The 21,634-nt window shown below is 47.3% G+C and overlaps 1 protein-coding gene across 1 annotated transcript in view; it reads left to right on the forward strand.

The window, feature by feature from the left end:
- The window catches only part of LOC111950476 (rap guanine nucleotide exchange factor 6), a 209,103-nt gene that overhangs the window by 84,294 nt on the left and 103,175 nt on the right, over window positions 1-21,634 (forward strand). Inside the window, exon 6 of the mRNA XM_070434292.1 lies at window positions 8,928-9,056. Coding sequence (XP_070290393.1) covers window positions 8,928-9,056 — 129 coding nt within the window. The remainder of the gene's footprint in view (window positions 1-8,927; window positions 9,057-21,634) is intronic.

Genomic DNA, 21,634 nt, shown 5'->3' on the forward strand with positions numbered 1-21,634 from the left:
GTAAGCTGCTTCCTCTGCTTTGAGCCTCTCATTCTCCCTCAGGCATTACAGCTCCAGGTAATAAACGCCTAGGTTACCTCCACTGTACTCACATCCTACCATACCCTTGTCAGTACATTATGTCTTGAATCTATTCTACCACGTCCAGAAATCTGCTCCTTTTATTCTGTCCCCAAAGCATTCGACGACCAGTTCTTATAGCCTTTTTCTGCACCTCCTCTGTTCCTCTGGTGATGTAGAGGTTAACCCAGGCCCTGTAGCCCCAGTTCCACCCCTATTCCCGGGGGGATATGCTTAAAACCCCGCCCGTCCTACAATCTAAAATATATGCCCTAAAACTCACACAAATGATCATGGAACTTACCAGGTACAACCCTAAAATCCGTAAACACGGTCACCCTCATAGATATCATTTATGACCAACCTGCCCTCTAAAATATATCTCTGCTGTCATCAACCAGGATCTCAGCGATCACTGCCTCATTGCCTGCGTCCGTAATGGGTCCGCGGTCAGACGACCACCCTCATCACTGTCAAACGCTCCTAAAACACTTAGCGACCAGGCCTTCTAATCAACCTGGCCGGGTTACTGGAGGATATTGACCTCATCCTGTCAGTAGAGGATGCCTGGTTATCTTTAAAAGTGCTTTCCTCACCATCTTAAATAGCAAGCCCCATTCAAATGTAGAACTAAGAACAGATATAGCCCTCCAGACCTGACTGCCCTTGACCGGCACAAAAACATCCTGTAGCGTACCTTATTAGCATCGAATATCCCCGCGATAATGCAACTTTTCAGGCAAGTTAGGACCAATATACACGGGCAGTTAGGAAGCAAAGGCTTGCGTTTTCAAAACAAAATGTGCATCCTGTAGCACAAACTCCAAAAAGTTTCTGGGACACTGTAAAGTCCATGGAGAATAAGAGCACCTCCTCCAGCTTTCCACTGGACTGAGGCTAGAAACAATGTCACACCAATAAATCCTATAATTGAGAATTTCAATAAGCATTTTCTACGGCTGGCCATGCTTTCCACCTGGCTACCCTTACCCCGGTCAACAGCTCTGCACCCCACACAGCAATATGCCCAGGCCTCCCCCATTTCTCCTTCACCCAAATCCAGATAGCTGATGTTCTGAAAAGAGCTGAAAAATCTGGACCCCTACAAATAGCGGGGCTAGACAATCTGGACCCTCTCTTTCTAAAATGATCCGCTGCAATTGTTGCAACCCCTATTTACTAGCCTGTTTCTCACTCTTTGGTACCGTCTGAGATCCCTAAAGATTGGAAAGCTGCCGCGGTCACCCCCTCTTCAAAAGGGGGAGAACTCTAGACCCAAACTGTTAGCAGACCTATATCTATCCTACCCGCAAGTTAACAAACAGATCACCGAGACCAATTCGAATCCCACTGTAATTTCTCCACTATGCAATCTGGTTCCGAGCTGGTCCTGGGTGCACCTCAGCCACGCTGAAGGTCCTAACGATATCATAACCACCATCAATAAAAGACAATAGTGTGAGCTGTCTTCAACAACCTGGCCAAGGCTTTCGACTCTGTCAATACCGCATTCTTATCGCAGACTCAATAGCCTTGGCTTCTCAAATGACTGCCTCGCCTGGTTCACCAACTACTTCTCGGTCAGTGTGTCAAATCGGAGGGCCTGTTGTCCGGACTCTGGCAGTCTCTATGGGGGTGCCACAGGGTTCAATTCTCGGGCCGACTTACTCCTCTGTATACAATGATGTCGCTCTTGCTGCTGGTGATTCTCTTGATCCACCTCTACGCAGACGACACCATTCTGTATACTTCTGGCACCGTTCTTTTGGACATGTGTTAACAAACCTCCAGACTAGAGGTCGACCGATTAATCGGAATGGCCGATTAATTAGGGACGATTTCAAGTTTTCATAACATTTGGTAATTCGCATTTTTGGACACCGATTATGGCCGATTACATTGCACTCCACGAGGAGACTGCGTGGCAGGCTGACCACCTGTTTGGCGAGTGCAGCAAGGAGCCACGGTAAGGTCCTAGCTAGCATTAAACTGATCTTATAAAAAACAATTAATCTTAACATAATCACTAGTTAAACTAGTAATATCATGAACCATGTGTAGTTATCTCGCTTGTCCTGCGTTGCATATAATCGATGCGGTGCCTGTTAATTTATCATTGAATCCCAGCCTACTTCGCCAAACAGGTGATTTAACAAGCACATTCGCAAAAAAAAAGCACTGTCGTTGCACCAATGTGTACCTAACCATAAACATCAATGCCTTTCTTAAAATCAATACACAAGAACATATTTTTAAACCTGCAGTCATGGTATATGCAGCAGTTTTGGGCCGCCAGGCTCGTTGCGAACTATGTGAAGACCTATTCTTCCTAACAAAGACCGTAATTATTTCCCAGAATTGTACATAATTATGACATAACATTGAAGGTTGCGCAATGTAACAGCAATATTTAGACTTAAGGATGCCACTCGTTAGATAAAAATATGGAACGGTCCGTATTTCGCTGAAAGAATAAAGGTTTTGTTTTCGAAATGATAGTTTCCGGATTTGACCATATTAATGACATAAGGCTCGTATTTCTGTGTTATTATATTATAAGTAAGTCTATGATTTGATAGAGCAGTCTGACTGAGCGGTGGTAGGCAACAGGCAGGCTCGCAAGCATTCACTGCATTGCCAGCAGCTCTTCGCTGTACTTCAAGCATTGCGCCGTTTAGACTTCAAGCCTATCAACTCAAGAGATTAGGCTGGCAATACTAAGTACCTATTAGAACATCCAATAGTCAAAGGTATATGAAAAAAATGGTAAAGAGAAATAGTCCTATAATAACTACAACCTAAAACTTCTTACCTGGAATATTGAAGACTCATGTTAAAAGGAACCACCTGCTTTCATATGTTCTGAGCAAGGACCTTAAACGTTAGCTTTTTTACATGGCACATATTGCACTTTTACTTTCTTCTCCAACACTTTGTTTTTGCATTATTTAAACAAAATTGAACATGTTTCATTATTTATTGTGAGACTAAATTGATTGCATTGATGTATTATAATAAGTTAAGTGTTCATTCACAATTGTTCTAATTGTCATTGTTACAAATATATATATTTATTATATAAAATCGGCATCAGCTTTTTGGTCCTCCAATAATCGGTATCGGTGTTGAAAAATCATAATCGGTCGACCTCTACTCAGACAAGCTTCAATGCCATACTACAACACTCCTTCCGAGGCTTCCAACTGCTCTTAAATGCAAGTAAAACTAAATGCATGCTATTCAACCGATCGCTGCCCGCACCCGCTCGACCATCTAGCATCACTACTCTGGAGGCTTCTGCTTAGAATATGTGGACAACTACAAATACCTAGGTGTCTGGTTAGAACTGTAAACTCTCCTTCCAGACTCACATTTAGCATCTCCAATCCAAAATGAAATCTAGAATCGGCTTCCTATTTCGCAACAAAGCATCCCTCACTCATGCTGCCAAACATACCCTCGTAAAACTGACTATCCTACTGATCCTTGACTTCGGCGATGTCATTTACAAAATAGCCTCCAAAACTCTACTCAGCAAAATTGGATGTAGTCTGTCACCAAAAGTCCCATATACTACACCACTGCGACCTGTATGCTCTCGTTGGCTGGCCCTCGCTTCATTTTCGTCGCCCAACCCACTGGCTCCAGGTCATCTATAAGTCCTTGCTAGGTAAAGCCCACCTTGCTCAGCTCACTGGTCACCCATCACTTTGGTGACAGACTACATCCAATTTGCTGAGTAGAGTKTTGGAGGCTATTTTGTAAATGACATCGCCGAAGTCAAGGATCAGTAGGATAGTCAGTTTTACGAGGGTATGTTTGGCAGCATGAGTGAGGGATGCTTTGTTGCGAAATAGGAAGCCGATTCTAGATTTMATTTTGGATTGGAGATGCTAAATGTGAGTCTGGAAGGAGAGTTTACAGTCTAACCAGACACCTAGGTATTTGTAGTTGTCCACATATTCTAAGTCAGAAGCCTCCAGAGTAGTGATGCTAGATGGTCGAGCGGGTGCGGGCAGCGATCGGTTGAATAGCATGCATTTAGTTTTACTTGCATTTAAGAGCAGTTGGAGGCCTCGGAAGGAGTGTTGTAGTATGGCATTGAAGCTTGTCTGGAGTAGAGGTCGACCGATTATGATTTTTCAACACCGATACCGATTATTGGAGGACCAAAAAAGCTGATGCCTATTTATTTATTTATTTATATATATATATATATATATATATATATATATTTGTAACAATGACAATTAGAACAATTGTGAATGAACACTTAACTTATTATAATACATCAATGCAATCAATTTAGTCTCAAATAAATAATGAAACATGTTCAATTTGGTTTAAATAATGCAAAAACAAAGTGTTGGAGAAGAAAGTAAAAGTGCAATATGTGCCATGTAAAAAAAGCTAACGTTTAAGGTCCTTGCTCAGAACATTTGAAAGCTGGTGGTTCCTTTTAACATGAGTCTTCAATATTCCCAGGTAAGAAGTTTTAGGTTGTAGTTATTATAGGACTATTTCTCTCTTTACCATTTGTATTTCATATACCTTTGACTATTGGATGTTCTAATAGGTACTTTAGTATTGCCAGCCTAATCTCTTGAGTTGATAGGCTTGAAGTCATAAACGGCGCAATGCTTGAAGTACAGCGAAGAGCTGCTGGCAAATGCAGTGAATGCTTGCGAGCCTGCTGTTGCCTACCACCGCTCAGTCAGACTGCTCTATCAAATCATAGACTTACTTATAATATAATAACACAGAAATACGAGCCTTATGTCATTAATATGGTCAAATCCGGAAACTATCATTTCGAAAACAAAACCTTTATTCTTTCAGCGAAATACGGAACCGTTCCATATTTTATCTAACGRGTGGCATCCTTAAGTCTAAATATTGCTGTTACATTGCRCAACCTTCAATGTTATGTCATAATTATGTACAATTCTGGGAAATTAATTACGGTCTTTGTTAGGAAGAAATGGTCTTCACATAGTTCGCAACGAGCCTGGCGGCCCAAACTGCTGCATATACCATGACTGCAGGTTTAAAAATATGTTCTTGTGTATTGATTTTAAGAAAGGCATTGATGTTTATGGTTAGGTACACATTGGTGCAACGACAGTGCTTTTTTTTTGCGAATGTGCTTGTTTAAATCACCTGTTTGGCGAAGTAGGCTGGGATTCAATGATAAATTAACAGGCACCGCATCGATTATATGCAACGCAGGACAAGCGAGATTACACATGGTTCATGATATTACTAGTTTAACTAGTGATTATGTTAAGATTAATTGTTTTTTATAAGATCAGTTTAATGCTAGCTAGGACCTTACCGTGGCTCCTTGCTGCACTCGCAAAACAGGTGGTCAGCCTGCCACGCAGTCTCCTCGTGGAGTGCAATGTAATCGGCCATAATCGGTGTCCAAAAATGCGAATTACCAAATGTTATGAAAACTTGAAATCGTCCCTAATTAATCGGCCATTCCGATTAATCGGTCGACCTCTAGTCTGGAGGTTTGTTAACACAGTCGTCCAAAGAACGGGCCAAGTATACAGAATTGGTGTCGTCTGCGTAGAGGTGGAATCAGAGAATCACCAGCAGCAAGAGCGACATCATTGTATACAGAGGAGTAAGTCGGCCCGAGAATTGAACCCTGTGGCACCCCCATAGAGACTGCCAGAGGTCCGGACAACAGGCCCTCCGATTTGACACACTGACCGAGAAGTAGTTGGTGAACCAGGCGAGGCAGTCATTTGAGAAGCCAAGGCTATTGAGTCTGCCGATAAGAATGCGGTGATTGACAGAGTCGAAAGCCTTGGCCAGGTTGTTGAAGACAGCTGCACACTATTGTCTTTTATTGATGGTGGTTATGATATCGTTTAGGACCTTCAGCGTGGCTGAGGTGCACCCAGGACCAGCTCGGAAACCAGATTGCATAGYGGAGAAATTACAGTGGGATTCGAATTGGTCGGTGATCTGTTTGTTAACTTGGCAGGGTAGGATAGATATAGGTCTGTAACAGTTTGGGTCTAGAGTGTCTCCCCCTTTGAAGAGGGGGGTGACCGCGGCAGCTTTCCAATCTTTAGGGATCTCAGACGGTACGAAAGAGAGATTGAACAGGCTAGTAATAGGGGTTGCAACAATTGCAGCGGATCATTTTAGAAAGAGAGGGTCCAGATTGTCTAGCCCCGCTGATTTGTAGGGGTCCAGATTTTTCAGCTCTTTCAGAACATCAGCTATCTGGATTTGGGTGAARGAGAAATGGGGGAGGCCTGGGCATATTGCTGTGTGGGGTGCAGAGCTGTTGACCGGGGTAAGGGTAGCCAGGTGGAAAGCATGGCCAGCCGTAGAAAAATGCTTATTGAAATTCTCAATTATAGTGGATTTATTGGTRGTGACATTGTTTCCTAGCCTCAGTCCAGTGGAAAGCTGGGAGGAGGTGCTCTTATTCTCCATGGACTTTACAGTGTCCCAGAACTTTTTSGAGTTTGTGCTACAGGATGCACATTTTTGTTTGAAAACGCAAGCCTTTGCTTTCCTAACTGCCCGTGTATATTGGTTCCTAACTTGCCTGAAAAGTTGCATATCGCGGGGGATATTCGATGCTAATAAGGTACGCTACAGGATGTTTTTGTGCCGGTCAAGGGCAGTCAGGTCTGGAGGGCTATATCTRTTCTTAGTTCTACATTTGAATGGGGCTTGCTTATTTAAGATGGTGAGGAAAGCACTTTTAAAGAATAACCAGGCATCCTCTACTGACAGGATGAGGTCAATATCCTTCCAGGATACCCGGGCCAGGTTGATTAGAAAGGCCTGGTCGCTGAAGTGTTTTAGGGAGCGTTTGACAGTGATGAGGRGTGGTCGTCTGACCGCGGACCCATTACGGACGCAGGCAATGAGGCAGTGATCGCTGAGATCCTGGTTGATGACAGCAGAGATATATTTAGAGGGCAGGTTGGTCATAATGATATCTATGAGGGTGACCGTGTTTACGGATTTAGGGTTGTACCTGGTAAGTTCCATGATCATTTGTGTGAGTTTTAGGGCATATATTTTAGATTGTAGGACGGCCGGGGTTTTAAGCATATCCCCCCGGGAATAGGGGTGGAACTGGGGGCTACAGGGCCTGGGTTAACCTCTACATCACCAGAGGAACAGAGGAGGTGCAGAAAAAGGCTATAAGAACTGGTCGTCGAATGCTTTGGGGACAGAATAAAAGGAGCAGATTTCTGGACGTGGTAGAATAGATTCAAGACATAATGTACTGACAAGGGTATGGTAGGATGTGAGTACAGTGGAGGTAAACCTAGGCGTTTATTACCTGGAGCTGTAATGCCTGAGGGAGAATGAGAGGCTCAAAGCAGAGAAGCAGCTTACATGTGAGTGAYGAGGGAGGGGGAGAAGGATAGCAACCAAGTAGACTCGTGCTGGTGGACTCACTAGTTATTTATCATTTAATCTGATTACATAGTACCTGACTTGACATATCAAACCGGGAGACTCTAGTTAAGCAAGCTAGCTTTTGTTAGCTATTGTAATTGAGACTGCATAACTTGACCTGTGCGCTTCCTCCCCTTCCAAATCCTCCAGTAAATAACAACAAACCCATTCAGGATAAGAAGCTGCCTGCCTGTTGGCTCTTGGTGTTGTAGCCTGTCTTTCTCATTTCACTTTTAGTTCTGTCATTGTAATTCCATCTTTCGTTGAATAGCCTAGATGTCTCCTAATTACTTGCATCAGGGAAGCTCTATGACTGTACCCTAGAGCCGGTTTGATGACTTGTGATTGCATGACAACCACAAGCTACACGCACCACTCTCGAAGAAAAGCAAGCACACCAGCAGCATAAATGATAAAACATTAATCACTCCGCGGGAAGCGCAATGTAGACATCTGCATTATGAATTCACATGATTTTAATCTTTAAAAAAACTTGTTTTAACTGAAAACCCTCTCAAAAAATGGCTGTTTTGAACAATAAGTAATAGTTTGTTTGCCACATACTTAATACAAACACAGCACTTTACCGGGACTGTTAGGTTACGTCAGGTCCTCCACTGTCCTGATAAACCCCCTCAATCTGCCCTCATAAAACACATCCTCTCACATTACACTGCCTTTATCATCATTGTTTTTCTAGTGGAAATACTCTCTGCAYGCATGTGAGTCTAGAAAAGTACTGTTTATTTGAATTTTTTAAATACTCAAAGCCTATGAGTCTTGAACAGTTGAAGTATTCTTCCATTAGTACTTATCCTAGTTTGAATGTTTTTGAATAGTTTCACAACTCACTTCACAAAATGCAACTATTTGCTTAGCTTTGTTTTTTTTGTAACTCGAAARGAAAACAAATTCTCCAGCAATAACAGCATAGTAATACAAAGTTCTCCACAATCAAAAATGTTCTGTCTCGCAAAGGAAATTGGTATATTGAGGGTTTCCTACAGGAAGCTGTGGTCTCACTGTGAGCTGTGTTGTGCAGAAACGGCCTCCTGACTCGACACAGCAGACTGAGAGTGACTAGAACTATTCTCGTCGCAGCCTTGSAGAGAGAGAGAGCCTCATACCGTCTTCTTCTACCTCTCCTCTCTTCTCTTGCCCGTGTCCTGGATGCAGTCCCCATGACGAGGCGCTTGCACAGGCTCTCTGTGCTGTGGAAGAACTGGATGTTCTACCAGGAGCCTGAACAACASAACTCTGAACAGGAACAGAGCCAGGATCAGCTCTCAGAACCAGCAGCCAGAAAGAACTGTGATCGGTCTGAGCAGCTGACTCTGATCTCAGAACAAGAACAGTCTAGTAGTAGAGGTAGCTCTGAGCCCCAGACCTCCAGCACTGAGGCCCAGCTTGGTGATGTGTTTCAGGTGGACAATGCCAGCGAGGGTGAGGGGGCACTGCAGAGGGAGGTGTCCCAGAGACGTTCCCGCCGGCGCTTTCGCAAAGTCAACCCCCGGGGAGAGCGGGAACTGATCACTGACGGCCAGGACCCCACGGTAAGAACGGACGCTAATGTATACTCACTATGTTCCTGAAGTTAAAGGACTTCTACTCGGCTCAGACAGAAAGATGTCATAGACGGCTGTGTCTGAGGTGTCTATGTACCAAGCTTTCTCTGTTTAGTGTAGTGTTGACAGCTGTGGTAAAAGTGTTAAATGAAGTACTTGTTGTGTGGTGTAGATGTTGGTCTATAGCTAGCGATGTGTCCAGGAATACATATCCCGGAGGAAAAAGAGAGTGGAGTTACTGTGTAAAAGTATATCTACTGGTATGTTGGTTACAATTTAGTTTGTTTATAGTGCAGGATTGCATTCCCTCCAAAAAATAGTTGTCACAAGATTGTTTATCTTGAGTGTTGAAAGTTGAATGAAACATTGCAGAGTAAGTCGATTTCATGCCTGTATCCTATATTTACTCCACACTGAACTACCATAGCCATGAAGCCTATTCTATGTTCTGTAGAGGGCTCACTTGGGGTGGGGGGCGAAAGCAGACACATGCCTTTACAGTGAACAGTCATAAGTTAACTTGAGTTATGTTTTATGTAATGACTAAAATGTAAATGTCCTCCGTTGATCCTCCTGACATCTTGTATTTCTCGCGGCTCTCTACTCTCGTGCCCGCTTCCCTCTTCTCTCTCTCTCCTCTCTTCGTTCCTCTCCGCCGCTCTCTCTCGCCTCTCTCTCTCTCTCTTGCCCTCTCCTCTCTCTCTCGCTCTCTCTCTCGCCCTCTCCTCTCTCTCTCGCCCTCTCCCTTCTCTCGTGCCCTCTCCTCTCTCTCGTGCTCTCCCTCTCTCTCGTGCCTCTCCCTCTCTCTCGTGCCCCCTCCCTCTCTCTCGTGCCCTCTCCCTCTCTCTCGTGCCTCTCCTCTCTCGTGCCTTCTCCCTCGTCTCTCCGCTGCCTCTCGCTCTCTCTCGTGCCTCTCCTCTCGTCTCGTGCCCTCTCCCTCTCTCCGTTGCCCTCCCTCTCTCTCGTGCCTCTCCCTCCTCTGCCTGCCCTCTCCCTCCCTCGTGCCCCCTCCCTCTGCTCTCGGCCCTCTCCCTCTTCTCGTGCCTCTCCTCTCTCTCGTTCCTCTCTTCGTGCTCCCTCTCTCTCGTGCCCATACCCCTCTCCTCTCTCGGTGCCCTCTCCTCTCTCTCGTTGCCCTCTCCTCATCTCTTCGTGCCCTCTCTCCGTCTCTCTCGTGCCCTCTCTCTCTCTCTCGCCTCTCCTCCTCTCTCTCCTTCTCTTCCCTCTCTCTGTCCTCTCTCTGCCCTCTCTCTCTCTCTCTCCCTCTCTCTTCCCCTCTCTCTCCTCTGCCTCCCTCTCTCTCTCCGTCCCTCTCTTTCTCTCGCCCTCTCTCTCACTCTCTCTCGCTCTCCCTCCTCTCTCGTGCCCTCTCCCTCTCTCTTGCGGCCCCTGCCCTCTCTCCTCGTGCTCCTCTCTCCTCTCTCTCGTGCCTCTTCCCTCTCTCTCGTGCCCTCTCCCTCCTTCGTCTCGTGCCTCTCCTCTCTCTCGTGCCTCTCCCTCTCTCGTCTCGCGCCCTCTCCCTCTCTCTCGTGCCCTCTCCCATCTCTCTCGTGCCCTCTCCTCTCTCTCGTGCCTCTCCCTCTCTCTCGTGCCCTCTCCTCTCTTCGTGCCCTCTTCCCGTAGCCTCTGTGCCTCTCCTCTCTCTCGTGCCCCTCTCTCTCTCGTGCCCTCTCCCTCTCTCTCGTGCCCTCTCCCTCTCTCTCGTGCCCTCTCCCTCTCTCTCGCTCTCCCTCTCTCTCGTGCCCTCTCCCTCTCTCTCGTGCCCTCTCCTCTCTCTCGTGCCTCTCCCTCTCTCTCGTGCCCTCTCCTCCTCTGCCGTGCCTCTCCTCTTCTCGTGCCCTTCTCCCCTCTCTCCGTGCCCTCTTCCCTCTCTCTCGTGCCCTCCTCCTCTCTGTCGTGCCTCTCCCTCTCTCTCGCCTCGCCCTCTCTCTCGCCGTCTCTCCCTCTCTCTCGCCTCTCCTCGCGCGCCCTCTCCCTCGCGCGCCCTCTCTCTTCTCTGCTCGCCCTCTCTCCTCTCTTCGCCTCTCTCCTCTCTCTCGCCCTCTCGTCTCCCTCTCTCTCTGCCTCTCTCTCTCTCTGCGCTCTCTCTCTCTCGCGCCCTCTCTCTCCTCTCGCTCTGCCTCTCTCTCTCTCTCTGCGCCCTCTCTCTCTCTCGCCGGCCTCTCTCTCTCTCGCGCCTCTCTCTCCTGTGCCCCTCCTCTTTCTCTCTGTCGCGCCCTCGTCTTTCTCTGTCGCGCCCTCTCTTTTCTCTGTCGCCCTCTCTTTCTCTGTCGCGCCGCTCTCTTTCTCTGTCGCGCCTCTTTTCTGTTCTCTGTCGGCCCTCTCTTTCTCTGTCGCGCCCTCTCTTTCTCTGTCGCGCCCCTCTCTTTTCTCTGTCGCGCTCTCGTCCTCTCTTTCCTTGTCGCTCTTCTCGTCTCCCGCCCTCCTTCTCTTCGCGCTCCTTCTCTCTCGCGCCCTCCTTCTCTTCGCGCCCTCCTTCTCTCTCGCGCCCTCCTTCTCTCTCCGCCCTCTTTCCTCTCTCGCGCTCTCTTCCTCTTCTCTCTCTCGCGCCCTCTCTCTCGCGCCCTCTCTCTCACCCCCTCTCTGTCACGCCCTCTCTCTCTGTCGCACCCTAGATTGCACACAGGTGGACAATATGTAAGTTTCACATGATCTGACCAACATATATTATCTATATATATATATATATGTATATATACACCTGTTCTGAAAGGCCCAGAGTCTGTAACACCACTAAGCAAGGGGCACCACCAAGCAAGCAGCACCATGAAGACCAAGGAGCTCTCCAAACACGTCAGGGACAAAGTTGTGGAGAAGAACAGATCAGGGTTGGGTTATAAAAAATATCTGAAACTTTGAACATCCACGGAGCTCCATTTAAATTCATTATCAAAAAATTAGAATATGGACCACAACAAACCTGCCAAGAGAGGGCCGCCCACAAACTCACGGACCAGGCAAGGAGGGCATTAATCCGAGAGGCAACAAAGAGACCAAAGATAACCCTGAAGGAGGTGCAGAGCTCCACAGCGGAGATTGGAGTATCTGTCCATAGGACCACTTTTTAAGACGTACAATCCACAGAGCTGTGCTTTACGGAAGAGTGGCCAGAAAAAAGGCCTTCTTAAAGAAAAATATGCACAACTTTTGGTGTTTGCGAAAAGGCAGGTGGAGACTCACAAACGTATGGAAGCAGGTACTCTGGTCAGATGAGACTTAAATTTTGCTTTTTGGCCATCAAGGAAAATGCTATGTCTGGTGCAAACCCAAACCTCTTATCACCCGAGAATACAATCCCACAGTGAAGCATGGTGGTGCCAGCATCATGCTGTGGGGATGTTTTTCATCAGCAGGGACTGGGAAACTGGTCAGAATTGAAGGAATGATGGATGGCGCTAAATACAGGGAAATTCTTGAGGGAAACCTGTTTCAGTCTTCCCAAGATTTGAGACTGGGATGGAGGTTCATCTTCCAGCAGGACAATGACCCTAAGCATACTGCTAAAGCAAGATTGTTGTACACCAGCGGAACCCATCCAACTTGAAGGAGCTGGAACAGTTTTACCTTGAAGAATGGGCAAAAATCAGAGTGGCTAGATGTGCCAAGCTTATAGAGACATACCCCAAGAGACTTGCAGCTGTAATTGCTGCAGAAGGTGGCTCTACAATTATTGACTTTGTGGGGTGAATAGTTATGGAAGCTCAAGTTTTCAGTTTTTTTGTCTTGTTTCACACACACACAAAACATTTGCATCTTCAAAGTGGTAGGCATGTTGTGTAAATCAAATGATACAAACCCCCCAAAAATCCGCTTCAGTAGGTATATTTCACTGGTCATCCCCAAAGCCAACATTTCCTTTGTTCGCCTTTCCTTCCAGTTCTCTGCTGCCAATGACTAGAACAAATTGCAAAAATCACTGAAGCTGGAGACATATGTCCCTCACTAACTTTAAGCATCAGCTGTCAGAGCAGCTTACCKATCATTGCACCTGTACACAGCCAATCTGTAAATAGCACACCCAACTACCTCATCCCCATATTTGTATTTTATCCTCTTGATCTTTTGTACCTCAGTATCACTACTTGCACATCATCATCTGCACATCTATACCTCCAGTATTAATGCTAAATTATAATTATTTTGCCTCTATGGCCTATTTATTGCCTACCTCCCTACTCTTCTACATTTGCACACACTGTACATAGGTTTTTCTATTGTGTTATTGCCTGTATGTTTGTTTATCCCATGTGTAACTATGTGTTTGTGTCGGACTTCTTTGCTTTATCTTGGCCAGGTCGCAGTTGTAAATGAGAACTTGTTCTCAACTGGCCTACCTGGTTAAATAAAGGTGAAATAAAAGACATTTATAAAAGGAAAGACTCCTGTRTCTTTTTAGTGACTGGGTGTAATGATAGACCCACCAAAGTGTTATTAGTAACTTCACCATGCTCAAAGGGATACTCAATGTCTGCTTTTAACTTGTCATTTTACCCATCTACCATACGGTGCCCTTCTTTGTGGCATTGGAAAACCTCCCTGACCTTTTGTAGTTGAATCTGYGTTTGAAATTCTCTGCTCGACTGGGGGACCTTACAAATAATTGTAGGTGTGAGGTATAGAGATGGTAGTCATTCAGAAATCATGTTAAACACTATTATTCCACACAGAGTGAGTCCAAGCAACTTATTATGTGACTTGTTCAGCACATTTTTACTCCTGAACTTATTTAGGCTTGCCATAAGAAATCGTTTGAATACTTATTGACTCAAGACATTTCAGCTTTTCATTTTTTTGTTAATTTGTAAAAATGTCAAAAAACATAATTCCCCTTTGACATTATTTGATATTGTGTGTGTACGCCAGTGACAAAAAATGAATCTAAATGTAATCTATTTAAAATTCAGGGGTGTGAATACTTTATGAAGGCAACTCTTCCGTTGCCATACCATACATGTTGAGGACTTATGGCAAAATCAAACTGGACCATCAGGCTGTGTTGGGTATACCAGACAATAGTGTGTGTGTGACCTGCTGATGACATTGACTGTCATTGATCCTGAAATATGACCCTCCTCCAGGTCAGCCTGCAGAAACCTGGGATGAATTATACTACGATGCATAATGGGATTTAATACGAATGCTGACAAATGAATGATGACTCAGTTGCCCCACTTTATTAGTACATCGGTTGCCTACTTGCTACACACACACTGCCATAGAAGGATATATCACCTCCCTTGGCCTTCAGAATCATGTTCTAAGTGTTTTCCTGGCCGTTCTAAGAGACTATTCCATGGATCATTACATTTCTATGAGACATGGTCTGGTAACTGGGTCACGAATGTCTCAACTTGGCCTGAATAGAATGACTAGGCTACATTCGTACAGTTGAAGAGTGATGATCACACTTCTGCAAGTCTCTGCTTTGTCTTGGTGCACGACACCCAGCTACAGCTTGCAGCAGAACCAGGTCGCTAGGCTAGTCAATGGCTTGTGATATTTCACTTCCTGTCAGTCTGCAAGACGTYTGCTGCTGGCTGGGCYTCTCTTCTTCTTATCCTTAGCTAGAGTTAGCGTCTACGTGTGGAAACATCCACGGCTAATAGAACGTAGCCTAGCGGCTGAGGTTAGCTTTTAGCGCTTGCAGCTAGTCAGTTATTGGCTGATCATCAGGTCTCAGCTGATATTGCCTCTGTGTGCATTTGAGTCTCATGATCATCAGACTGTGAGTTGATCAGCCAGTAGAGATGCGTAAGTGCTGGCTGGCTGCGTCACATAGAGGGCCTTTGTCTGTCCTGATCCCAGAGATCATTTACACATCTCCTCCCCCAGCCAGGTTCTGTAGGTCATGAGGATATTGGGATGTCTCATGATGACTTCATGCTGTAAAGGGATGATTGCTGACTTGTTGTTGTCACGGAGACCCTCGTCATCTTCTAGAGGTGAACTTGATGTCCTCTGTCTTGTCCCATTTCTGTCCTTGTCTGCTATGTGACGTGTTGTGTGRTACACATCCACTAACCTGTTTCTCTTGTTATCCCATCTCATCCTATTAGCACATTTGACCATGACGGTCTTGATGTGCCCCACTGTCAGAGCTGAACTGCCTGCGGGGTGAGGGATAGAGCCGGGTTGTGTGGTGGTCAGGGGAGATTGGCGGGTGTAGATGGAGAGTGGGGTTTGGGGCAGAGGAGGACTGGCTATTAGAGGAGACCTCTGGGGATTTCACCTCCCTCCTCCTCCACTGAGCCCTGAGGCTGATGGGTGATTTATCACTTATGTCCTTCTGGAACTAGCCCCCCCTCCATTCAGCACCTGCTTCTCAGCCCACCAACCACCACCTCTAACCCCCCAGCCCCAGCACACCAGGCTAACATAATACATCAGCCTGCATTGATGTACCATGATACAAACAGTACAAGGCTTTTAACACAGCTGTAATCAACTGCTCTGATATACCACAATAAGAACACAGCAGCTCTAACAAAACCACTGTAATCAGGCCAGGCAYGCCGACTACCAGTGTATATACAAGTGTAAGCCCTGGAGAGAGAATGTGTTGTGAAACATGTGAGAAGCAGCATAGTCTCCTGTACTGCACCCGGCCATGGGGAGTGCATCTAGGACCTGGAAATATAGCGCAGGCAACAGTCCAGGCAAGACTTCATCTAAATGTTAACATCGTTCATTCTGTGCTGAGTGTACCACTGCTGCTGCCTCTGGAGCTAATTTGAGGGATTACGTCATCAAAGCTAGGATGACAACCTTGCTGGAACAACCCCCCCCTTCCCTCCTCCTCCCTTCCCCACTCCAGAGGCTCAATTTCATACCCAGTCCTATAGTGCCACTGCCCGGCTTTTTGCAGAATCCAGAAGCGGACTTACCCTGGCTCAGGATCAACGCGTTATCCCCAACATGCTGGCTAGTAGCAGCCCCCACCCTCCCTCTGCACCCCCACATTACAAGCCAGCCACATTCCCTCCAAGCCTCCGTCCCTCCTATCCTACCTTCTCGTCCCTCTACTTTCTCCTCCCTCACCGCCTCCCATCCTCTCTCCCCTCCCTCACCTCCCCACTCTTCTCTTCTCTAGCCCTCACCTCCCCATCTTACTTCTCCCAGCCCTCCCACCGTCACCCATCCTCTCTTCCCCTCCCCTCACCTCCCCACTCCTTCCACTCCTCACTCTCTCTTCACTCCCTCACCTCCCCATCCTCTCTTCTCCCTGCCCTTCCACTCCCCATCTCTTCTCCCTAGCCCCTCCTCCCTTGCCTCTTCCCTGCCACCTCCCCATCCTCTCTTCTTCCCTCCCCTCACCTCCCCCATCCCTCTTCTCTTCGAATCCCAAACAGCCCCCACTTCCTCAACCCCTCCAGTTGTATGTTCAGGCGCACCTTCCACTAATGCAACAAGTTCGCTACAAAAGCTGAAGGAAAATGGGAAATATGGAGGTGTAGCGGCTAATTGACCACTCCAATACCACTTTGACGCAATCAGGCTACATCTGCTGCGTTCAGAAAGCGAAAAGTGTTTACTCCCATTAATCACTGCGTTATGTTTTTTTGAGCCACCTTATTCGTCTACCTGATTACACATGAAAACCCAAGTGTTAATACTTCAAAAAACGGGAATTCTCATTCTGAATTCATGCTTGTTTCTTATCTAAATTGATTGCATTTGTTGTTTAATTCCCCTGCCACCATGCCAATCAGGAGAAATACAGCCACAGTACAGATCAACACAACCACAGCACATTAATGGTACAGAACCACAAGTCAATTACAGACAGCACAGCCCACGAACAGTGCGGTCTGCTGGAACTCTTTGTCTCTGTGGTAGTAGAGCAGAAAAAGCAATTGCTATACGGCCAAGCTACAAACCATCTAATTGAAGCCTGTAAACAAGAGATTAGCCGTCTAACTCTTCAAGCGGATTATATAATATATGGTTAATAAAGACAATATACAAGGCCACATAGTTTCAGTCCTGTTTCGCTAAATACTTAATTTGATATCCCCTCACCCACTCAGTCACCTCAGAGTTTCATCGCAACGCAATGAAACAGAGGTACCTCCGTGAGGGTGCAGCTAGTATCTAGGTTGGGTCCTCATAGGTGCAGTATCCTCCTAAGTGACAGTCGACCTAGGTGAGTTTAGTCACGGTCCTCCAGTTTGAGTTGCTAGGCTTGAGGTCCCCATGCGCAGGGATCAGCTCGTGTGGAGTCCTCGTGTGTGCTAGCGGGTGACCGTCCTCGTGATGCTAGGTGTCCTACCGTTAGTGTGGCTTCAGGCTCCTCGTAATTGTGGGTGAGGCCTATGTAGGTCAGCCCTCCCGGAGTTCTGGTGAGCCTCCTCGGTAGTCAGGGTGATAGTCTCGGTGCAGCGCGTCGAGGGTTCGTGTCAGGCTTGAGGCCTCCGCATGCATGGTTCTAGTAGGGTCCCTCCGTGAGTGCTAGTGAGGATCCTCGGTGCATTGCTTAAGCGTAGGTCCTCCGGGTATGCTAGTATGAGCTCGTCCTCCGTTGTACCAGCTCCGGATAGTTGCAGTTGAGGCCCTACGTAGCAGGGCTGTCTCATGCTAGGATGAGCGGTCCTCCGCAGGATGCTAGACGGAGTGCTTTGAATTCCCGCCTAACCTCAGAGTCATTCAAACGACGAAAAAGCACAATCTAAACAAGCGGAATCCTTGACACAGGCTCCACTTTGCACCGCACATCAGGGGCTCCATCATCATGATAACAAAGGAAGCCGACCCACCATGATCTGCCCACAATGCCTCTCTACCAAAAAAACTCAAGCATTGATATGCACACCTTGACAAAAACACACCGAGCCATACATGGGCACCCGCCGAACCCCTGGTCTGGTATCTCACTCCCTCCGAGGCTGACTGAAGTAAGCTTTTTAACAGGCAAGGGGAGGATAAGTAGCTGAGTATCCAGTTCTTCAGAATCACGCTGCGGCGCCGTATATCCATGCGCCTCTCAGATAGGGGCGGCGGATCCGGAAATATTCCAGGGCCGTTCCAGAGCACAAGCTGGCAGGCATGCCGGTAATATTCCAGGCGCTATCTCAGAGCAGCTGGCGGGCATGCCGGATAATATTTCCAGGGCGCTTCTCAGAATCAGCTGGGGCATGCCGATATATCCAGGCGCCTTCTCAGAGCAGCTGGCGGGCATGCCGGATAATATTCCAGGGCGCGTTCTCAGACAGCTGGCGGCATGCGGATAAATTTCCAGGGCGCGTTCTCAGATCAGTTGCGGCAATGCCCTAATTCACAGGGCGTTCTTCAAGGAGCAGCGCGCGCATGCCATAATATTCCAGGCGCGTCTCAGAGCAGCTGGCGGCTATGCGTGATAAATTCCAAGGCGCGTTCTCAGAGCAGCTGGCGCATGCGGTAATATCCAGGGCGCGTTCTCAGAGCAGCTGGCGGCATGCCGGATAATATTCCAGGGCGCGTTCTCAGATCAGCTGGCGCATGCCGATAATATTCCAGGGCGCGTTCTCAGAGCAGCTGGCGGGCATGCCGGATAATATTCCAGGCGCTCTTCCAGATCACTGGCGGCATGCGATAATTTCCAGGAGTCTCAGACAGGCGTCGTACCAGCTTCTCAGAGCAGCTGGCGGCATGCCGGATAATATTCCAGGGAGCGTTCTCAGAGCAGCTGGCGGGCATGCCGGATAATATTCCAGGGCGCGTTCTCAGAGCAGCTGCGGCATGCCGGATAATTTCCAGGGCGCGTTCTCAGAGCATGCGCATAACAGCGCGGGCGAATCATGGTCATTTTAACCTCTCCTTTTCCAGCACATTAAATATGGTATTGGCACTGACCCTGTATATATGTAGCTTACTTTTCATTTTCTTATTCTTTTTTCTTTTCTTCTACTTTATTTTTTTGTAGTACTACTGATATATTACTGCATTGTTGGGAAATAGTTTGCAAGAAAGGCATTTCACTGTACCTGTTCACGTGATAATAACTTAACTTGAATTCAGCCTCCCTCTCTTGTTGCTCTCCTCTCTTCTCTCCCTGCCCACTTATCTCCCCCTCTCAGCTACCCTACCTCATCCCCCTCTCTCATCTCCCCCTCTCAGCTACCCTCTCATCCCCTCTCTCTCTCATCTCCCCCTCTCAACTACCCTCTTCATCCCCCTCTCTCTCTCTCTCTCCTCTCATCCCCCTCTCTCAGCTACCCTCTCATCCCCTCTCTTCTCCTCTCTCTCCCTCTCTCTCTTCTCATCTCCCCCTCTCAGCTACCCTCTCACCTCTCTCTCTCTTCATCTCCCCCTCTCAGCTACCCTCTCATTACCTCCCTCTCTCTCTCTACTCTCTCATCTTCCCCCTCATCTCTCAGCTACCCTCTTCATCCCCTCTCTCTCTCTCTTTCTCATCTCCCCCTCTCAGCTACCCCTCTCATCCCTCTCTCTCTCTCCTCTCATCTCCCCTCTCAGCTACCCTCTCATCCCTCCCTCTCATCTCCCTCTCTCTCTCTCCTCTCCTCTCTCTCATCTCCCCTCTCAGCTACCCTCTCATCCCTCCCTCTCTCATCTCCCCCTCTCGCTACCCTCTCATCCCCCTCTCCTCATTCCCCCCTCTCAGCACCCTCTCACCCCCCCTCTCTCCTTCATCTCCCCTCCACTACCTCTCATCCCCTCCTCTCTCCTCTCTCTCTCCTCTCATTCTCCCCTCTCAGCTACCCTCTCATCCCCTCTCTCTTCATCTCCCCCTCTTCAGCTACCCCTCATCCCCTCTCCCTCTCATCTCCCCCTCTCAGCTACCCTCTCATCCCTCTCTCTCATCTCCCCCTCTCAGCTACCCTCTCATCCCCTCTCTCATCTCCCCTCTCAGCTACCCTCCATCCCCTCTCTCATCTCCCCCTCTCAAGCTACCCTCTCATCCTCCCCTCTCTCTTCATCTCCCCCTCTCAGTTACCCTCTCCTCCCCCTCTCATTACCCTCGCCCCCCCCTCTCGTGTCTCTCTCGCTTGTTCGCTCGCTCTCTCGTGCTTTTGCTCTGTCTTTCTCCTTCCTCCTACAGGTACTGGGTAGGAAGGGAAGGTCCCAGACCTGTACACAGTATAGTACAATACAGTATAGCCCCTCCCAGAACAGTGTTCTGCTGGAGTTCTGTGTGTTGCATTGTGACGGCCAAGTACAAGATGATGGAGTCATCATCCATTAATATGGCCTGTTTAAGCAGAAGGATTATTGGCAGTCTGGACTCTCAAGGGTGGGATTATACTGTATAATATGGGTTATATAATGAGGAATAGACCAGAGGCAACCTGTTTCATGTTAAACACCATTTATTGGAATAGCAGCATTCTGTGTTCACTGTGGTGGGGGTGGTATTTGAGGGGAAGATTACATGGGGAGAATCAATTGTTTTCATCATTATTTTTGCCTTTTATGAAATAGGCAGTGTGCCAAAATATATGCAAATGAGTGGTGGAAAAATAAAAATAGGTTGGAATATGTAAAGCACTACCCCCAACCACAGACATATACACACACACACACAAGCCAAGCAGTTTGTGTGTGTGATTGTTCAGTGCTCACTGAGACATCCTATGGTTTAGGGATACCGAGTGATTCCGTCTCGCCTCTGTCACTCTCCTAACCACTGCAGGGAGAATGACCCACGTGTGCGATTTCCCCACACACACATTTTAAGCCCCCATTAGAATTCCTATCTGAGTGTTGTTGATCGGAGCAGGGTTGGACATTGTACGGTGTACTGTATATACGCTTCCTTCCTGGTTGTCAGTACTGTACATGCTCTAATGAAGTGTACAGAAGCCAGCAGCACTGTCTGTAGTTAGAGACCACTTGTTTGACTGCGGTACCCTGATGTCTGGCCTGTTGAATGATGCAAACATGTCTTCAGGGTGCTGCTTGCCTGCGTTGGCAGTTTGACCTTTTACCCCATGGAAATGTTGTATTTTCATTATCTTGGCCATGTTCGTTGTGAAAACAGGCCTATCTCTTCCCATGTCTGTCTGATTGAAGTGTAGTCACAAAGTTAGCTTCACTGTTTGTAATCTTGATCTTGTGGTTGGTCTTGGGAGGATTGAGAGATGAAGAGATGTTCATAAGCAAGCATTCCTCAAGGTTCCTCTGGCTGTTGAAGAAGGAATTTAGCCATGTGCAGAGCCTCCCCCTCTGTTTGTGTTCTGAGTCCGGGTTTGTAAAACAGAGGATTGTAGAGGTGGTTTGTGACTTCTATTTAAATGTTGAGAGGGAGCTGCAGCTGACTCTCACACTCTCTCCCTTGTATACCAACCTGGAATCCATTACATGAGAAGTCCTTTTATTCCTGCTGAGAGCCAGGGGCACTGTGTCTTTCTCTCTCTCTCGCTCTATCTCTGTGTCTCTCTTTCCACTTTATCTCTGTGTCTCTCTCCACTTTTATCTCTGTGTCTCTCTCCTCTTTATCTCTGTGTCTCTCTTCCTCTTCTATCTCTGTGTCTCTCTCCTCTTTATCTCTGTGTCTCTCTCCTCTTTATCTCTGTGTTCTCCTCCTTTATCTCTGTGTCTCTCCCTCTTTATTCTCTGTGTCTCTCTCTTTA

This window comes from Salvelinus sp. IW2-2015, linkage group LG23, assembly GCF_002910315.2.
Source record: "Salvelinus sp. IW2-2015 linkage group LG23, ASM291031v2, whole genome shotgun sequence".
In the NCBI taxonomy this organism is placed as follows: Eukaryota; Metazoa; Chordata; class Actinopteri; order Salmoniformes; family Salmonidae; genus Salvelinus; species Salvelinus sp. IW2-2015.